Source organism: Dasypus novemcinctus, chromosome 2 (genome assembly GCF_030445035.2).
Source record: "Dasypus novemcinctus isolate mDasNov1 chromosome 2, mDasNov1.1.hap2, whole genome shotgun sequence".
NCBI lineage: Eukaryota > Metazoa > Chordata > Mammalia > Cingulata > Dasypodidae > Dasypus > Dasypus novemcinctus.
The window spans coordinates 61,417,904-61,436,287 of NC_080674.1; the positions used below are offsets into that span (position 1 = coordinate 61,417,904).

At 35.6% G+C, this 18,384-nt stretch overlaps 1 protein-coding gene and 1 non-coding gene across 3 annotated transcripts in view; one reads left to right on the forward strand and one right to left on the reverse strand.

Annotated features, from left to right (window-relative positions):
* ELOVL7 (ELOVL fatty acid elongase 7) overlaps positions 1-18,384 on the reverse strand; it is a 102,346-nt gene that overhangs the window by 4,778 nt on the left and 79,184 nt on the right. For both annotated transcript variants that reach the window (XM_004458845.2, XM_004458846.2), the window contains exon 7: positions 13,179-13,315. In XM_004458845.2, coding sequence (XP_004458902.1) covers positions 13,179-13,315 — 137 coding nt within the window. The remainder of the gene's footprint in view (positions 1-13,178; positions 13,316-18,384) is intronic.
* On the forward strand, positions 1,070-1,176 carry LOC111764239 (U6 spliceosomal RNA). The gene has a single exon (XR_002796901.1). It is a non-coding gene; the product is annotated as a U6 spliceosomal RNA (small nuclear RNA).

An 18,384-nucleotide genomic window follows, 5' to 3' on the forward strand; every position in this document is an offset into this window, starting at 1 on the left:
TATAAAGGAAGGAATTCCTAGGCCATGAGCAAGCACAAACCCATGAAAAGGGCAGGATCCCCTCAGGCTCAGATAAGATAAGATGCAGAAGATTCTACACTTTGCATACCCCTTGGGCAGACCTTGATAGAATGATTAAGTTCTCAAAGTAAACAAGCCAAAGTAAGCCAATTTGCAAAGACTGTGAAAGGTGCTTTTTGACAGCTCTTGGCACACAAGGAAATCTCCAGCACATCACTGTCTAGATACAACCTTAAGAACAGACATCTCAGGGACTAAATCCCAGAGTTAACACTTTAAAATGCTAAAATGTACAGGGTATAATAAAAGATTACAAGACAAATGAACAAAAAATCCAGAAATGATGGCTCTTTCAAAGGAAAAAATAAAAATTTAGAAACCATCAATGAAGAAAACTAGACATTGGACATACCAGACAAAAAAATTATATTCATTATGATAATAAAGGAAAATGCAGGAAAAGGACTAAAGGACACCAGGAAGATGATTAATGAAGAATATGAGAATCTCAATTAAGAGACAGAAATCATAAAAAGGAACCAAACAGAATTACTAGAGTTGAAGACCACAATAACTGAAATGAAAAATTCCCTAAAAGATTTCAACAGTAGATTAGAGGTGGCAGAAGAAAGAATCTGTGCTCTCAAAGACTAGACAATGAAAATGATTCAGGCTGAGCAGCAGAAAATAAAAAGGATTTTAAAAAGTAAACAAAGCCTAAGAGACCTGCGGGATGCCATCAAGCTTAATATACAAATTATGGGAGTCCCAAGAGGAAAAGGAAAAAGAGAAAAGGGTAGAAGGAATATTCAAAGAAATAATGGCACAAAACTCCCTAAAGAAGCCCAACAAAACCCAAGCTGTATAAACTCAGAGAACCATGCCCACACACACAGGAATCAAATGTCCAATGCAAAGGAAAAGGTTCTGAAAGCTGCAAAAGAAAAGCAACAAGTTATGTATAAAGGAGTCCCAATAAGAATAAGTGCTGATTTGTCATCAGAAACCATGGAGGTAAGAAGGCAATGGTATTTAAAATGCTGAAGGAGTGCTCGCTTCGGCAGCACATATACTAAAATTGGAACGATACAGAGAAGATTAGCATGGCCCCTGCGCAAGGATGACACGCAAATTCGTGAAGCGTTCCATATTTTTGTAATCACCGGACATTGTAAATCCTCACAGGGCCTACATGATGGAATAGAGGAGAGTATGGGCCATGATGTGAACCAATGTATATGAGGTGCAGAGGTGCCCAAAGATGTACTTACCAAATCCAATGGATGTGTCATGATGATGGGAACGAGTGTTGTTGGGGGGGGGGGAGAGGGGGGGTGGGGGGGTGGGGTTGAATGGGACCTCACATATATATTTTTAATGTAATATTATTACAAATTCAATAAAAAATAAAAAAATTAAAAAAAAAAAAAAAAAAAAAAAAAAAATAAAATGCTGAAGGAAAACAACTGCCAACCAAAAACTTTATATCTGGCAAGAATTTCTTTCAAAGATAGGGGAGAGACTGAGACATTCCTAGATAAATAAAAATTGAGGGAGTTCATCACTTCTAGACCTTCCTAACAAGTAAGGCTGAAGGGATTTCTTCAGAACGAAGGAAAGGACATCAGAGAGTGGATTGAAGCAGCATAGAGACATAAAGACCTCCAGTAAAGGTGACCATATGGGTAATTTTAAGTGCCAGTACTGATGCATCACATTTTTTGGTAACTTCACTTTTTACTTCTTGCAGTTGCTAAACTGCAATTGCATAAAACATAATGACAAGACTATGATTTTGAACATGCAGTGTATAAAGATCTAATTTATAACAAGTATAACAAAAAGGTGGAATGATGCAGGGGTATAGGAACAATGTATGTAGATGGTATTGAAGTTATGTTGGTATTAAATCAAATGTGATGGGTATATTAAATTTAAGTATCATGGTAACTACAAAGAAAATATATGAAAAATATATACTGTACCGAAAGACATTAGAAGGGACTCAAAATGATACCATGCAAAAAACAAAACAAAAAAAATGAAAGTAGGCATTAACGAAAGAATTGAGGGACAAAAAAGATATAAGACTTATGAAAAGAAAATAGCAAAATGGGAGAAGAAATTCCTGCATTATCAGCAATTACTTTAAATGTAAATGGAGTAAACTCTCCAGTCAAAGGCAGAGATTGCCAGAATGAATTTTAAAAAGCATAACCCAACTATATTCTGTTTACAAAAGACCTTAAATTCAAGGACATAAGTAGCTTAAAAGTGAAAGGATGAAATAAATATGTGACGGGGAAGTAACTAAAAGAGAGCTAGGGTAGCTATGCAAAAAAGTCTTTAAGTAAAAAATTGTTTATGAGGGAAATAAGGTCACTATATACTGATAAAGGGGTCAATTCAACAAGAAGACATAAAATTAAATATATATGTTAATAATGCTAATACAAATACATGAAGGAAATATTTACAGATTTGAAGGGAGAAATAGAAGGCTCTCCATTAACAGTAAGAGACTTCAATATACCACTTTCAGTAATGGATAGAACATATAGACAGAAGATCAGTAAGGAACTAGAAGACTTCAATGATACTGTAAACCACTACACCTAACAGACATACATAGAACACTTCACCCAACAGCACCAGAATACACATTCTCATCTAGGGTATATGGATCATTAGCCAGGATAGATCATATGTTAGCTCACAAACAAGTCTCAGTAAATTCAAAACTCTTGTAATCATACACTGTATCTACTCTAACCACAATGGAATAAAGTTAGAAATCAATAACAAAAGGAGAAATGTAAAATTCACAAATATGTGGAAATTAAACAATATATTCTTAAACAACCTATGGGTCAAAAATAGATCACAAGGGAAATTAGGAAATATCTTGAGGCAAATGAAAATAAAAGCACAATATAAAAGGTATGGGATGAAGCAAAGGCAGTGCTGAGAGGGATATGTATATTTCTAAATGCTTATATTTTCTTTATGTTTAGTGCTTTTGTGACCTATTTAAGAACTCATGGCATATTCCATGATCACTAAGGTATTCTATTGAATTTCATAGGATTTCTTTTTTCCTTTTCCTTTTCCTTTTTAGGTTTATATCAATGACAAAACTGGAATTGATTTTGTATATGGTGTCAGATGGGGATGAAGGTTTGTTTTCCTCATTGTGAATATCCACTTCATCTAACATCATTTTTGAAAAGACTTCTTTACCCATTTTATTGCAGTGGCACCTATTTAAAAAACAAGTCAGTTATATATATGTAAGTCTGCACTGGATAAACAGACTCTATCTTCTGTTCTATTATTTATATTTTAAACAAATCAATTTTATTGATACATATTAATAAAGAATACAATTCACCCAAAGTGTACAATCAATGGTATTTGGAATAATCATATAGTTGTGCATTTATCACTTTAATCATTATTAGAGCATTTTGATTATTTCAACAATAATAGTAAGCAAGAAAACAGGCAAACAAGAAAATTCTTTACCTCTCAATCTCTGTTTCCCCTGCTGTACATTGCTGCTATTTCTGGATGTTCTTGCACAATTATTTATTTATTAAGCAGTTTTATTGAGATATATGCACATACCATACAATATATAAAGAGATGCTACAACTCAACAATAAAAAGACAAGCAACCCAGTTAAAGAATGGACAAAAGACTTGAATAGACATTTGTCCAAAGAAGAAATACAAATGGCAAAAAAATCCATGAAAGCATATTAAACTCTTATTGGTCATGTAATTTCCAAATATTTTCTCCTATTGAGTTGGCTGCATTCCACCCTTTTGACAAAGTCCTGTGAGGTGCAAAAGTGTTGGTGTTCAAGATGTTCCCCTACATTTTCTTCTAGTAGTTTTATGGTCCTAACTTTTATATTTATGTCTTTGATCCATTTTGCATAGATTCTTGTATAGCAAGTGAGATAGGGGTCCTTATTCATTCTTTTGGCTATAGATATCCAGTTCTCCCAGCACCATTTTTTGAAGAGACTGTTTTGTCCCATTAACATGGACTTGGTAGGTTTGTCAAAACCCAGTTGGCCATAGAGGTGAGGGCTTATTCCTGGATTCTCAATTCTATTCCACTGATCAATGTGTCTATCCTTATGTTAATACCATGCTGTTTTGAACACTGTAGCTTTGTAATATGTTTCAAGGTCAGGCAGTGAAATTCCTCTCATGTCACTCTTCTTTTTTAGAATGCTTTCGGCTATTTGGGTGCACTTTCTCTTCTAAATGAATTTGCTAATTGTCTTCTCTATTTTGGTAAGATAGGCTGTTGGAATTTTGATTGGTATTGCATTGAATCTATAAATCATTTTGGATAGGATTGACATCTTCACAATATTTACTCTTCCAATCGATGAATATAGAATGTCTTTCTAGTTTTTTTAGGTCTTCAATGATTTCTTTTAGCACTGTTTTGTAGTTTTCTGAATACAGGTCCTGTACTTCTTTGGTTAAATTGATTCCTAGGTATCTGAGTCTTTTTCTTGCTTTTGTAAATGGAATTTTTCCCAATTTCTTCCTTAGATTGTTCAATGGTAGTGTACAGAAACATTCCTGATTTTTGTGTGTTGATCTTATATCCTGGCACCTTGCTCAACTCTTTTATTAGTTCAAGTAGCTTTGTCAGAGACAATTCAGAATTTTCTAAGTATAGAATCATGTCATCAGCAAATAATGAGAATTTTACTTCCTCATTTTCTATTTGAATGTCTTTTACTTTTTTTTCTTGTCTAGTTGCTCTAGCTAGAACTTCTAGTACAATGCTGAATAACAGTGACAGTGGGCATCCTTGTCTTGTTCCTAATCTTAGAGGGAAAGCTTTCAATCTTTTCCCGTTGAGTACAGTGTTGGTTGTGGGTTTTTCATATATGACTTTTATCATATTGAGGAATTTTCCTTCTATTCTTATCTTTTAGGTGTTTTTATCAAGAAACAATGCTGGATTTTGTCAAATGTGTTTTCTGCATCAATTGAGATGATTGATAATGTGGTTTATTATGCTGATTGATTTTCTTATATTGAATCAGCCTTGCACACCAGGAATAAATCCCACTTGGCTGTGATTTATAGGTCTTTTGATATACTGTTGGATTCTATTTGCAAGTATTTTGTGAGAATTTTTGCACTGACATTCATTAGAGAGATTGCTCTGTAATTTTTCTTTCTTGTAGTGTCTTTATCTGGCTTTGGTATTAGGGTGATGTTGGCTTAATAAAATGTGTTGGGTAATTTTCCCTCCTCTCCAATTTTTTGGAAAAAGAGTTTAAGCAGGTTTGGTATCGATTCTTTTTGAAATGCTTGGTAGAATTCACCTGTGAAGCTTTCTCCTCCTAGACTTCTCTTTGTTGGGAGACTTTTGATGACTGATGTCATTTCTTTAAATGTGATTGGTTTGTTAAGTTTTGTATTTCTTGTAGTGTCAGTGTAGGTTGTTTGTGCATTTCTAGGAATTTGTCCATTTCATCTAGATTGTCTAGCTTATTGGCATACAGTTTCTCATAATATCTTCTATATTAGTTTGCCAAAGGAGTGTGATGCAAAGTATCAGATATCTGTTGGCTTTTATAAAGGATATTTATTTGGGGGTAAAATCTTACAGTTACAAGGCCCTGAAGAGTCCAACTCTAGGTTATTTTCTCATCAAAGTCAGTTGACACATGTTGAAGTAAGATGGTCACTGATCTCTGCCTGGTCTCTATTCCCTGGGATTCCTCGTCCTCTTCCTTGAGGCTCCATGGGCCCAGCTTCTTCTGTCCTCAGCTATAGGCTGGCATAGGACTTATCTCTCAGGGCTTCCTATATCAGTCTCTGGCAAAGGGCTCATTTCTTTTCAAGCTTTCTCAGCTGCTCAGCTGCAAACTATCAGGTGAATGGTTCATCTTTCCCCAGGGTCCCAGGATCAAACATGAAAGAGCTCTTTCTCTTCCAGTCTTCTTGAATGAGATGGCACGCTTTGGCAGCCCTCTCAGTTCAATGCCTGGTCTGAGTGTGTTTGCTGCAACCACAGATCAGATCAATTTGAGAGGTTCTTGCCTGGAGCTTAAGAGCCTTGTAATTCAAACTTTCTCAGAGGCAGTTCTCCAGCCTTGCTGGCAGCCCCTTCCCTTTTCCCAGGTAGGAAGTAATTCCACTCCCCTCTGCATCCTCAGCAACCAGTCCCAGGCAGTAGAGAGGAAGACTGAGATGGTCAGATCTCTTTAGTCCCTTGCTGTCTTCCAAGGCAAACAAAGGTGCAACCCCTTCCAACTGGAAGAGCTTATAGTACACAGCAGACCAAATTTGTTGGTCAAAAGCTGAGTCAGTCTTATGCTTTGTCTCCCTCTCTCCCCTTTCCTGGGGAGGTGGATCCCTGGAGACCCTTTCACTGTAGCTGCCAGCCAGAAACTGAGAATTCAAAAGTGTCTATAGCATGGGGGAGGGTGCTGGCATTTGCAGGTGTGGCTTTTAATTCACAGTTTGCTATCACAACTCTTTTCCTTTGCCCCTCTCTCCTCTGGGCAGTGTCCAGGCTTCCCCTGTTGTCCTAAACCCTAGAAGATTTTTTTCCAGGCTGTTTCTGCCTATCCTCTACTATTATTCTGGGAAAGAAGAGAGTCCTGAGTCTTTCTAGTCACTCATTTTCCCAGAAGTCCTCCTGTTCTATTGTTTATTTGTGCATATTTGCATCACTATCATATCCTTTTAATAACTATGGATTATTAATAGGTTTTAATATCTGATAGTATAAAACTTCCAGTTTTGTGCTTCTTCAATATTGTCTTGGCTCTTCTTGGCATTGCCATATAAAACCAATTTGTCAATCTTCACACACACAATCATACACACACACAAAATCCTGGGATTTTGATTGGGATTGTATTAACTATACAGATCAATTTGGGGATAACTGACATCTTTACACTATTGGGTCTTCCAACCAAGAACATGTATTTAGGCTTTTAATTTCTGTATGTTTGTAAAGTTCAGTTAAGAGACCTTGCACACATTTTGTTAGATTTATTCTTAGCTATTTCATGAATTCCAATTCTACTCCATAGTAGAATTTTCTAATTGTTTGTTGGCAACATGTGGAAATAAAATGGTTTTTGTTAATCTTAAGAAAGGAAAGAAAGAAAGAAAGGCAAGAAAGGAAGAAAGGAAGAAAGGAAGAAAGGAAGAAAGGAAGAAAGGAAGAAAGGAAGAAAGGAAGAAAGAAAGAAAGAAAGAAAGAGAAAAAAAGAATCTCTAATCAAACTAAACCCAAAGCAAGCAAAAGGAAGGAGATAAAGATTAGAATGGAGATAAATGAAATAGAAAAAAAACTTTTTAAATAAAATCAATGAGACCAAAAGCTGTCTCTTTGAAAGGATCAATAAAATCCACAAATATTAGGAGAGTGGGTGTTAGCTCAGTGATTGAGCACCTGCTTCTCAAGTACAAGTTCTCAGGTTCAATCCCTGGTACCTCCTTAAAAAAAAAGTTGACAAATATTATCCAGACTGAAAAAGAACAAAAGCGAGAAGACAAAATTAGCTAAAATCAGAAATGAAATAGGGACATTACTACTGACCCTATAGAAATAAAAGGATTAGAAGAGGATACTATGAACAAATAAACACCAACAAATTAGATAACCTAGATGAAATGGACAAATTCCTAATAAGGACTGCATTGAGTGACTTATGAAGAAATAGAAGATCTCAACAGAATAACTAGTAAAGAGATTGAATCAGTAATCTATAACCTCCTAACAAGGAAAAGCCTAAGACTAGATGGCTTTACAGGGAATTTTATGAACCATTACAAGAATTAACACCAATTCTGCTCAATCCCTTCCAAAAAATTGAAGGGGGAGAATATTCCCTAACTCATTCTATAAGGTGCTAACATCAGTCTCATACCAAAGTCAGATCAAGATACTATGAGAAAGGAATATTACAGATCAATATATCTTATGAATATAGGTACAAAATACTAGTGAACCAAATCTAATAGAAAACTAAAAGAATTATACACTATGATCAAATGGGATTTAGACCAGGTAAGCAAGGATAGTTCAACATAGGAAAATAAATTTCATTAGCAGAATGAAAGGGGAAAACCATATGATCATCTCAATTGACGCAGAAGAGGCAACTGACAAATCAAGCACCTCTTCTTGATAAAAACACTCAGAAAGCTAAGAAAAGAGGGAGACTTTCTTAACATGATAAAAGGTATATATGAAAAACCCACTGCCAACATCATATTCAACGGTGAAAGATAGAAAGCTTTCTATCCAAAATCTGGAACAAGACAGGAAGTCCACAGTCACCACTATTATTCAATATTGTGCTCGATGTTCTAGTTAGAGCAATTAGGCATGGGAAAAAATAAAATGCATCCACATTTGAAAGGAAAATGTAGAACTTACCCTATTTGCAGATGACATAATTCTATATACAGAAAATCCTAAAAAATCCACAACAAAGCTCCTAGTGTTAATACAGAAAAAGAGCAAAATGACAAGTACAAGACCAACATGCAAAAAGCAGTAGTGTTTTGTACATAAGCAATAAACAATCAGAAAAAGAAATCAAGAAAAAAATACATTTACAATAGCAGCTAAAAGAATCATACATCTAGGAATAAATTCAACCAAGGAAGTAAATGACCTGTGTACAGAAAACTATAAAACATTGCTAGGGAAGTGAATGTGGCTCAAGCGATTGAGCTCCTGGTCTACCACATAGGAGGTCCAGGGTTTGATTCCTGGAACCTCCTGGTAAAGGTGAGCTGGCCCAAGCAAAGAGCTGGCCCAGGTGGAGTGCTGGCCTGCATGGAATGCTGACCCACATGGAGTGCTGGTCCACTCAGAGAGCTGGTGTAGCAAGATGACACAACAAAAAGAGACAAGAGAGGACAGACAATAAGAGACATAGCAAACCAGGGAGCTGAGGTGGTACAAGAGATTGAGCACCAATCTCCCACACCAGAAGGTTCCAGGATCAGTTACTTAATTGCTTGAGCCACATTCACTTCCCTAGCAATGTTTTATAGTTTTCTGGTGCCACCTGAAGAGAAGACAAGCAGACACAGAAGAACACACAGGATATGGACACAGAAAGCAGACAGCAAGCACAAAACAATGGGGGGGGGGGGCGTACAGAAATAAGTAAATAAATCTTTCTTTAAAAATTACTAATAGAAATCACAGAAGACTTAAATAAATAGAAGGACATTCCATGTTCCTGAACTGGAAGACTAAATATTGTTAAGATGTCAGTTCTACCCAAAGCAATTCAGAGTCAATACAATCCCCCCCAAAATTCTAAAAGCCTTCTTTGCAGTAATGGAAAAGGCACTCATGAAATTTATATGGAATGGAAAGGGGCTCTGAATAGCCAAAGCCATTTTAGAAAGGAAAATGAAATTAGAAGACTCACATTTCCTGATTTTAAAACTTACTACAAAGCCATAATAATCAAACAGCATGGTATTGGCACAAGGGCAGACATGTAATTCAATAGAATTAAATTGAGAGTTCAGAAATCAACCTTCATGTACTTACCACCTAGGTAAGTATCCAAAAGAAGTGAAGGCAGTGCAAATATAAAAATGTTGTTTTGTCAATTTAACAAATGGGGAAGCGGATTTGGCTCACCTGATAGCGCATCCACCTACCATATGGGAGGTCCGGGGTTCAAACCCAGGGCCTCCTGACCCATGTGGTGAGCTGGCCCACATGCAGTGCTGATGCACACAAGGAGTGCCGTGCCACTCAGGGGTGTCCCCCGCATAGGGGAACCCCATTTGCAAGGAATGCGCCCCACAAGGAGAGCCGCCCCACACATAAAAAAGCGCAGCCTGCCCAGGAGTGGCACCGCACACACTGAGAGCTTATGCAGCAAGATGACGCAACAAAGAGAGACACAGATTCCCAGTGCCACTGACAAGAATGCAAGCAGGACACAGAAGAACACACAGCGAATGGACAGAGAACAGACAATGGAGGTGGGGGAGAGGGGAGAAAAATAAAAAATAAAATAAATCTTAAAAAAAAATATTGTAAAAAATGTACCACTCTAATGCAAGAAGTTAGTAATAAGATAATAGGTGAGAACTCTATTTTATGCATGATTTTTCTGTAAACCTACAACTTGTCAAATTTAAAAAAGCATTATATTGAAAAAATATAGAGAAGTCTGATATAACTCCCTACCCAGATTCCCAGGATTTACCAACTTTTAACATTTTACTACATTTGCTGTATCATTCTTCAATTGCTATCTATATCTACCTACCTATCATCTATTTTCTAAATATTTGAAAGTAGGTTGCTTACATAATGCCCTTTGAACATTTAATACTTCCATGTATATTTCCTAAGAACAAGGATATTCACTTATGTAACCACTTTAAATACAGTTATGAAGTATAAGAAATTTAACATTGCCATAATGCTTACGATCTATAATCCATTTTTTTTTTCACATGGCCCAATAATGCCTTTGGGGCATTTTTTCTTCCATTAATAGACACAGTCCATGATCAAGAATTGTGTTTAATTTTCATTGTCTCTTTAGCCTCTATTTATTTTATTATTTTAAAATCAAGTTTTATGAGAATTCTGTACAGTGGGTATGATTATTTCTCTCATTTTGCAAGTGAAGAAATTAAATCTTCGAAAGGCTAAACAGTGTCCTCTTCTATGTGTGTGTGTCCATGTATAATGTATAATTACTACATTTAAAATAATTATGACCAATTGTCTATCCTTTTTCCTATGTAACTATTTTCCCACATTATTAAAAAGTTTTCATAATATTTAGGAATATGTCAAATGAAAAAAATCCCAATATATAATTGTATATTCAGTGTAATGCAAATTATGCAGAATAAATGTACATATATCCATGGGAGAAAATAAATATCTCTGGTATAATTATGTTTGTCTTTCTCTTTTCTTAATTAGATTTTCAAATTTCTTTGAAATGAGCTTATATTATTTTATAATGAGAAAAGATATTTTGAAAGAATGCAATTGTGAATAATTTTCATGACTTTATAATAGTCTAAACCATGAATTAAATAGTTTATTTGACCATTCCTTTATGGTTATTTAGGTAATTGTCAATTTTAGACAATAAATAATTCTTCAAGGACATACTCTGATTTTGATTTAGTATTCTTACAGAATAAAGTATCAGTCACTCACCTGGGAGAACATGTTCATGAATGTGCTGAATTTCACCTAGCCAGCTATAGCATTCTAATAAAAACTAAGCCTCAAAAGGTTATTTACACCCAAATTCATACTATCTCTTATGCTGCTGACAGACTATAACACCAAATTTATTATAGACTATTAATCTAGAAATATGAGAATAGCAGAGTTTTTCTTTTAATAAAAGACCATAAAATTTAAAGCAAATCACCATCTTAAACCTAGAGCTATTCTTCAGGAAAATAAAACTTAAGCTATATACTGTTTGTTTGGTTTTTTTAGTAGGTATCGGGGACTGAACCCAGGACTTCATACATGGGAAGCAGGTACTCAGCCACTGAGCTATATCTGCTCCCCTATATAGTTTTTTTTGAGGTTCCAGGGGTCAGATATTGAACCCAGGACACGTGGGAAGCCAGCATGCAACCACTGAGCAATATTGGCCTCCCTGAGTTGGCGTCTTCTTCTGTTTTACTTGTTTTTGTTTTTCTCAGGAAGAACTGGGAACTGAACCCAGGATCTTCCATGTGGGAGGCAGGTGCTCAACCACTTGAGCCACTCCCCTATATACTATACTTTTTTAAAAAGATCTATCTATGTTTCTCACCTTCCCCCGCTGTTCTCTATGTCCATTCGCTGTGTGTTCGTCTGCGTCTGCTTACATTGTCAGGCAGCACTGGGAAACTACATCTATTTTTAATTGTATCATCTTGCCGCGTCAGCTCTCCATGTGTGTGGCGCTACTCCTGAGCAGGCTGCGCTTTTTTCACGCAGGCAGTTCTCCTTGAGGGCACATTCCTTGCATGTGGGGAACCTCTAAATGGGGGCGTCCCTGCATGGCATGGCACTCCTTGCATGCGGCAGCACTGCGCGTGGGCCAGTTCACCACACTGGTTGGGAGGCCCTGGGTACCAAACCCTGGACCCTCCATATGGCAGGCAGACGCTCTATCAGTTGAGCCACGTCCACTTTCCATCCATATATATTTTTTCCCAAGATTTATTTTATTTATGTATTTCTCCCCACCCCCTCGCTGTTTGCACTTGCTGTGTCTGTTCGTCTTCCTTGTTTTTTTAGGAGGCACCAGTAACTGAACCTGGGAACTCTGATATGGGAGGGAGAAGCCTAATCACTTGAGCCATCTCCATTCTCTGCTTTGTTATGTCTCTCATGTTTGTTGTATCTCTTGTTGCTTCATCTTGTTACATCAGCCTGCCATTGCTCCCACTTGCTGTCTTCTTTAGGAGGCACCAGTAACTGAAGGAATCTCCTATATGGTAGGCAGGAGCTCAATCATTTGAGCCATATCCACCTCCTACATTTTTAATATTAATGCTTACAAGGTATTTTTTGGCCTAAATTCAGTGTTTCTGCTCTTTTTAACATTGTTTACTCGAGGACAGTATTCACATTCATGTAAATCATGGACGTTGCTAAAACCACTTTACACGTTTGAGCCTGATAATTCTTTGTTTGTGCTAGTGGGAGGATGAGAGGACTAGCTAAGGAAGCACACAAGAAGGCTTATCATTCTCTCAAGGTTACAGTCCCTGAAGGTCATTTAGATCTAGGAAATGAAATTTCTAACTTCTAATTTAGTATTGTGCCTATTGAGGTTCCAATAACTTTGAGATTATTTTGAACATAAATACATTTATTTGATATAAGTGCATAATATGGTATAAAGATAGCCTCTTGGCTAGCAAAGATACTTCACTTATTTTATTATTTTCACTGAAGTTCCTGACAAATTTCAAACAACACAGAAAGGATAAATGGCATGCCACATAGAGGCCAGACACTTTATTCCCTGCTGTTTTGTAAACATTGTCTATCATTTGATTAGAATCCTAATTCACAAAGAAAATAAGTGACTCCAGGTTAGTGTCATATCTGGTTTTAAAGAAAATTAATTACTCACAAGCTGTAATGATGTCAAATATTTTTTCCACCACAAATATTTCTGGTAGGTTGGTCCCAGTGCAGACAGTCCATAGTAGGAATACATGACTACATGTACAGCAGTATTTAGAAAGGCATGGAATGTTCCCAAACCACCTGGAAAATAAAATTATTATAAAATGCGGGCATTGGTCCTTAAAATGAGACATATTTCTGTCTGAACTGAAGTTTTAGTGTAATTATTTCTTAAATTTTAGTTGGAAGAAAAGCATATATGGAACATTAAACCTGTCAACACAGCCATCAGATTATTAGGAGCTGGATAACACATGCATATAGTAATGTGTAAGTTATAAATCTTAGAAAATAAATTGACATTTTGTTATATATTAACCTTAACATGATCTTATGATTTAATTTACTTTTAAAAACCTAAATACCTTTTCAATGTGATATTTTGCTAGATAATAGCAATCGAATTCATTTATTTGAGAGTACGCATATACAAAGTACATAAAGTACATTAATCTTAGGTATACAGTTCGATTTTTTTTTAACATATTTTTATACCCCTGTGACAACTGCCAAAATCAAGATATAGACTATTTTAGACACCACATAAGGTTCCTTTGTGCCCTTACCAAGAATAAACGGCTCCCAAAGTAACCTTTATTCTGACTTTCATCATTAAATATTAGTTTTGCCTGTTATTACACTTTATATAAATGGAATTATATAGGATGGATTCGCTGTGCTGTCTTCTTTCAATCAACATACTTGCTAAATTCTTCCACATTGGTATGTATATTAGTAGTTTATTCTTTTTACTGTTGTATATGAATGTATCATGATTTTTTACTTATCCATTTTCCCACTGAATGACAAGTGTGTTGTTTTCAAATTTAGGCTATTATAAATAAAGCTTAAAGAATATTCTTGTACATATGTGTTTGTGGAATCAGATTCACTTTTTCTACTCTCAATATTTTTCAATAGGTATTTTCAGTGCCACTAAATTTTTGGCAGCAAAAGCACTGGCTTTCATTAGTAAGTATGTTAAGTTTGCTTTGACCAATTTTTGTTTTTCTAAAATAAACATCTATTAACTGTTAAGTCATCTTTGTTTACTGCTTCCACTTGGTTATTATCAATTGTGCCTTACTATATTGGCTTTCCTCTTTCCTAAGAGGCTCAATCTAGAAGAATTTGCATTTGTCATGTATAGTCTGACTCAGCTTAGAGTAAGGTTAACCTAAGTTTAAAATTTTCTCCAAAATATTTTAGTTTCTTAATTACAATAATCTTTAATTCTAGAAATAAAGCAAAACCAAAGGACTGAATTCATATATACTGTAAATTACAGAAAGTTTAAAGCAAAATACAGATTTATTACTGCTAATATAACCTTTAAAGGGCAAAGGTCATAAATATTGTTGCATAGTAGAAACCAATTATTTTTTAATAATTATTAATTGCAGTAATTCTAGATACTTCTAGAAAAACCATCGCTGAAGTACTCCCTTAAAATAGCATATTATAAATCATTACTTTTTAGTAGTTTAAGCATTCTCCCAAAGCCTCAGTAATACCACACTGTAATTCATAAACATTTCCCTCCTTATTAGAATAAAATTTTAGCTAGTCCCATTGTAATTATAAATTTGAAGACAGAAGAAACTGAATTAATGAAGCTTATTAACAACCTTTTAGCTTTTATTACTTACATTTGGATTAGTCTTCTTTCTCCAAAAGAAACATGAATAAATAGATTATAATGGTGTGAAAACACCTTTTCTAGGGTAATTTAAAAATAGAATAGTTGCCTATTTCTGATAGTTTAGGAGTCAAGCAGCTTAACAGAGGGGATAAGCCAAATACCTCTCAAGTCCATTTGTAACTCACGATTACACATAGGAGGGGAATCTATTTCACCTTTGATAAGGAACTATATCAGAGCCTTTAAAACACCTCTGCGATTATTTGGTAAAAGAATGTCCATTTTCCATTCACATACATTCAAACTCTTGAGGATCCCATGGACAGGGATTTTAAAAAGGAATAGCATACAGTTAAAGAATGTTGAGTATGGGTTACTGATCAAAATAAGTTACCTAATAAAATTCATTTGCCTATTCTCTCCAATTGTAATAACTGTTTTCTGATAAGTTATTTTAATATGTTTGTTCACAAAACAATCACATTTTAATTAGTAATGCTTTTTGTAGCTTTCTTGACAGGTTTTTCTAATAATGTATTTTCAAAAGTTGCTTTCTTTATGATCAAAAGTCTGAAAAGCACACATCTCAGAATGAATTACAATTAGAGCCATCACACTTCACTCCTTTGGTTTGCTAAAAATAAAGGAATCACCTAGGTAATTATTACACTTCTCCATTTCCCCTGATCTAGGTATGTGCATAATTAATATAAACCCTGTCAGAAATATTTCCATCATATACAAAAGAAAAGCTGATAGCTATTATCCAGAGAAGAGTATAATAGGCAAACAGGAAATTAAATATTAGATATGAATCAGCTCAAGTTTTGAAGCAGTTTAAATTAGACAGTTTCATTCTAGGAATGGAAGCCAATGCTAAACCACATTATTCTGGAAATAACCCTGAGGCCCTTGTTGCCATGCCTGTCACTGAATACCTATTGGGTAAGCTATAGAAGTGTTTATTAGAATTCCACATATAAGGCTGAACAGAAATGACGACTCATAGATCAAGGGCTTAGAAAGAAAAGAAATCATGATTTTCTATTATTTGAATTTTGCAACATAGAAGGTAGATTAAGGTGTGGTCAAGGAACCCATTATAAAGTACTTCATGTAGTAACAAAGATAGAAGTTAGAAAAAAATGCTCAATTCTGTTCTTTAAATAAAATTTATTTTTATCCATTATAGAACTGACAGATGTTCATTGTTTAAAAAAATTGGAAAATACAGGCAAGGATAAAGAAGGAAAGGGAAATCACTCTTTGTATCAATATATCCAAATCACCTGTTTGTATTTTGGGGTACTGCTGTACAGTCTTTTTTCTATTTATATTTATTTTCAGTGTTGTTGATATAATATTCTAATCTCATGGAAGAAATCTGAATAAATAAACTATAAGAGTGTGAAAGCATCTTTTCTAGAATAGTTATCTATTTCTGAATATTTAGGAATCAAGCTGCTTACCAGAGAAGATAAGCCAAATACCTTCAATATCATGTATATTTCGAATTATATACACACAAGAAATTATAGTCATTATATTCATAGATGTTTAGGTTGTTATCCAATTTTTTCACCAACATGAAATAAGGTGTCAATGAATATCACCGTAGAAAGAACTGAAAGGCAGTGTGGCATATCAGAGAAAACAAAAGTAAAGAGAGTAGGGATAAATAAAATAAAGGAGATGAAAAAATATAGCTACCCTAGATTTGTGAAATGGACACCAAGGAGACTATCTTGTTATAAGGCGAGCTCAATGTTCACATTAAAAAAAAAAAGTCCCAGACAGATAACTGAGAATTTGGGGCAAAGTACCTTACATACTAGAAAATCCAAAGTCCATAGGCCAGGGTAGGACAGCCCTTTACCCACATTTCCCAACCCTTAAGGCCCCTCTAGGTTCTGGCATCTCCTTCCTGCCACTGGCTTACTCATATCCTCTCATGCCCTGGAACATAGAGATTTTCCCCTCATGCCTAAGGAGTTCAGAACTCAAATATGAGTTTCTCGAAGATTCCTCTTTTCTTTCAAGCTAGGAGAGTCAGACTGACAACTAGAGTGAGTTATCACAGAAATGTTAAAGCATGCTTACACATTGCCCAATATGGAATACAGACCTACTTGAAGACATCTTAAATTTAAGAAACTGGCATAAATAAGTACCTAATCAACTTTTTTTTTTTTAAGTTTTATTTATTTATCTTCCCTCCCCATCCCCCACCCTGGTTATCTGTTCTCTGTGTCTATTTGCTGTGTCGTCTTCTTTGTCCGCTTCTGTTGTTGTCAGCGGCACAGGAATCTGTGTTTCTTTTAGTTGCGTCATCTTGTGTGTCAGCTCTCCATTCCTGGGCAGGCTGCACTTTCTTTTGCGCTGGCTGGCTCTCCTTACGGGGCACACTCCTTGCGCGTGGGGCTCCCCTACGCGGGGGACACCCCTGTGTGGCACGGCACTCCTTGTGCGCATCAGCACTGCACATGGGTCAGCTGCACACGGGTCAAGGAGGCCGGGGTTTGAACCGCAGACCTCCCATGTGGTAGACGGACGCCCTAACCACTGGGCCAAGTCCACTTCCCCCTAACTAACTTTTGCTAATAAGCTAAGAATATGTCCTTGAGGACATAACTTATTTAAAACTATATGGGGCAACATATTTAGCTCAAGCTGTTGAGTGCCTGCATCCCACATGGGTTCAGCACCCGGTGCCTCCTAAAAACAAAACAAAACAAAAACAAACAACAGACGAAAAAAACAACTCAGGGGAGCCAATGTGGCTCAGTGCTTGAGCACCAGCTTCCCACATACAAGGTGACAGGCTCAATTCCTGGCCCCAGGACCTCAAAAATAAATTAATTTTAAAAAATTAAAAAACAACTTTATGATAGAGTAAAATTACTTAACTTACCCTATTTCTAATTCTAGATGTTCAGAAGCATAAAACCAAAACCAAACAAAAGAGCCCATTTACCAAGTGTTTGCTTTAAACTATTTTAGCAAAACAACCTTTAAATTTGGTAGGATGATTAAGGAAGTTGGCACAATGGCAATTTGACACATCTTTAAAGGGTTGTTAGGAGTTGGGATGGGTGTTGATTTTTGGAAATTTGAAAACAAAGAAGGCATGGAATTAAGAGATAAGAATTCTAACTTCCTGAAAAATTAGAAGGACTAGTTATACAAAGCCAAGGCTTTGACCATTTTATTTGTTTTCATTTGTTTAATCTTTTAATAATTAAAGATATTTAATAGAACTCTAAGGGAAAAGAATAAAACAACTAAAGGATACGTGTAGAAGACTCTGCCCAGAAGTCACGTGTATCTGAAGAAGGGGTTGGGGGGAGACCTAGTTAAGCTGCAGATTAATTAATGAAATTCAGAAGTTTGACCAAAGGGCCTCTCTGATTTTTCAAGTTTTTTAAAAATCATAATTAAGGATATAATTTGTGTTTAAAATGTACAGAAATGTTATTATTTGTAACAAATGATCCCAATTCTCCCTTAG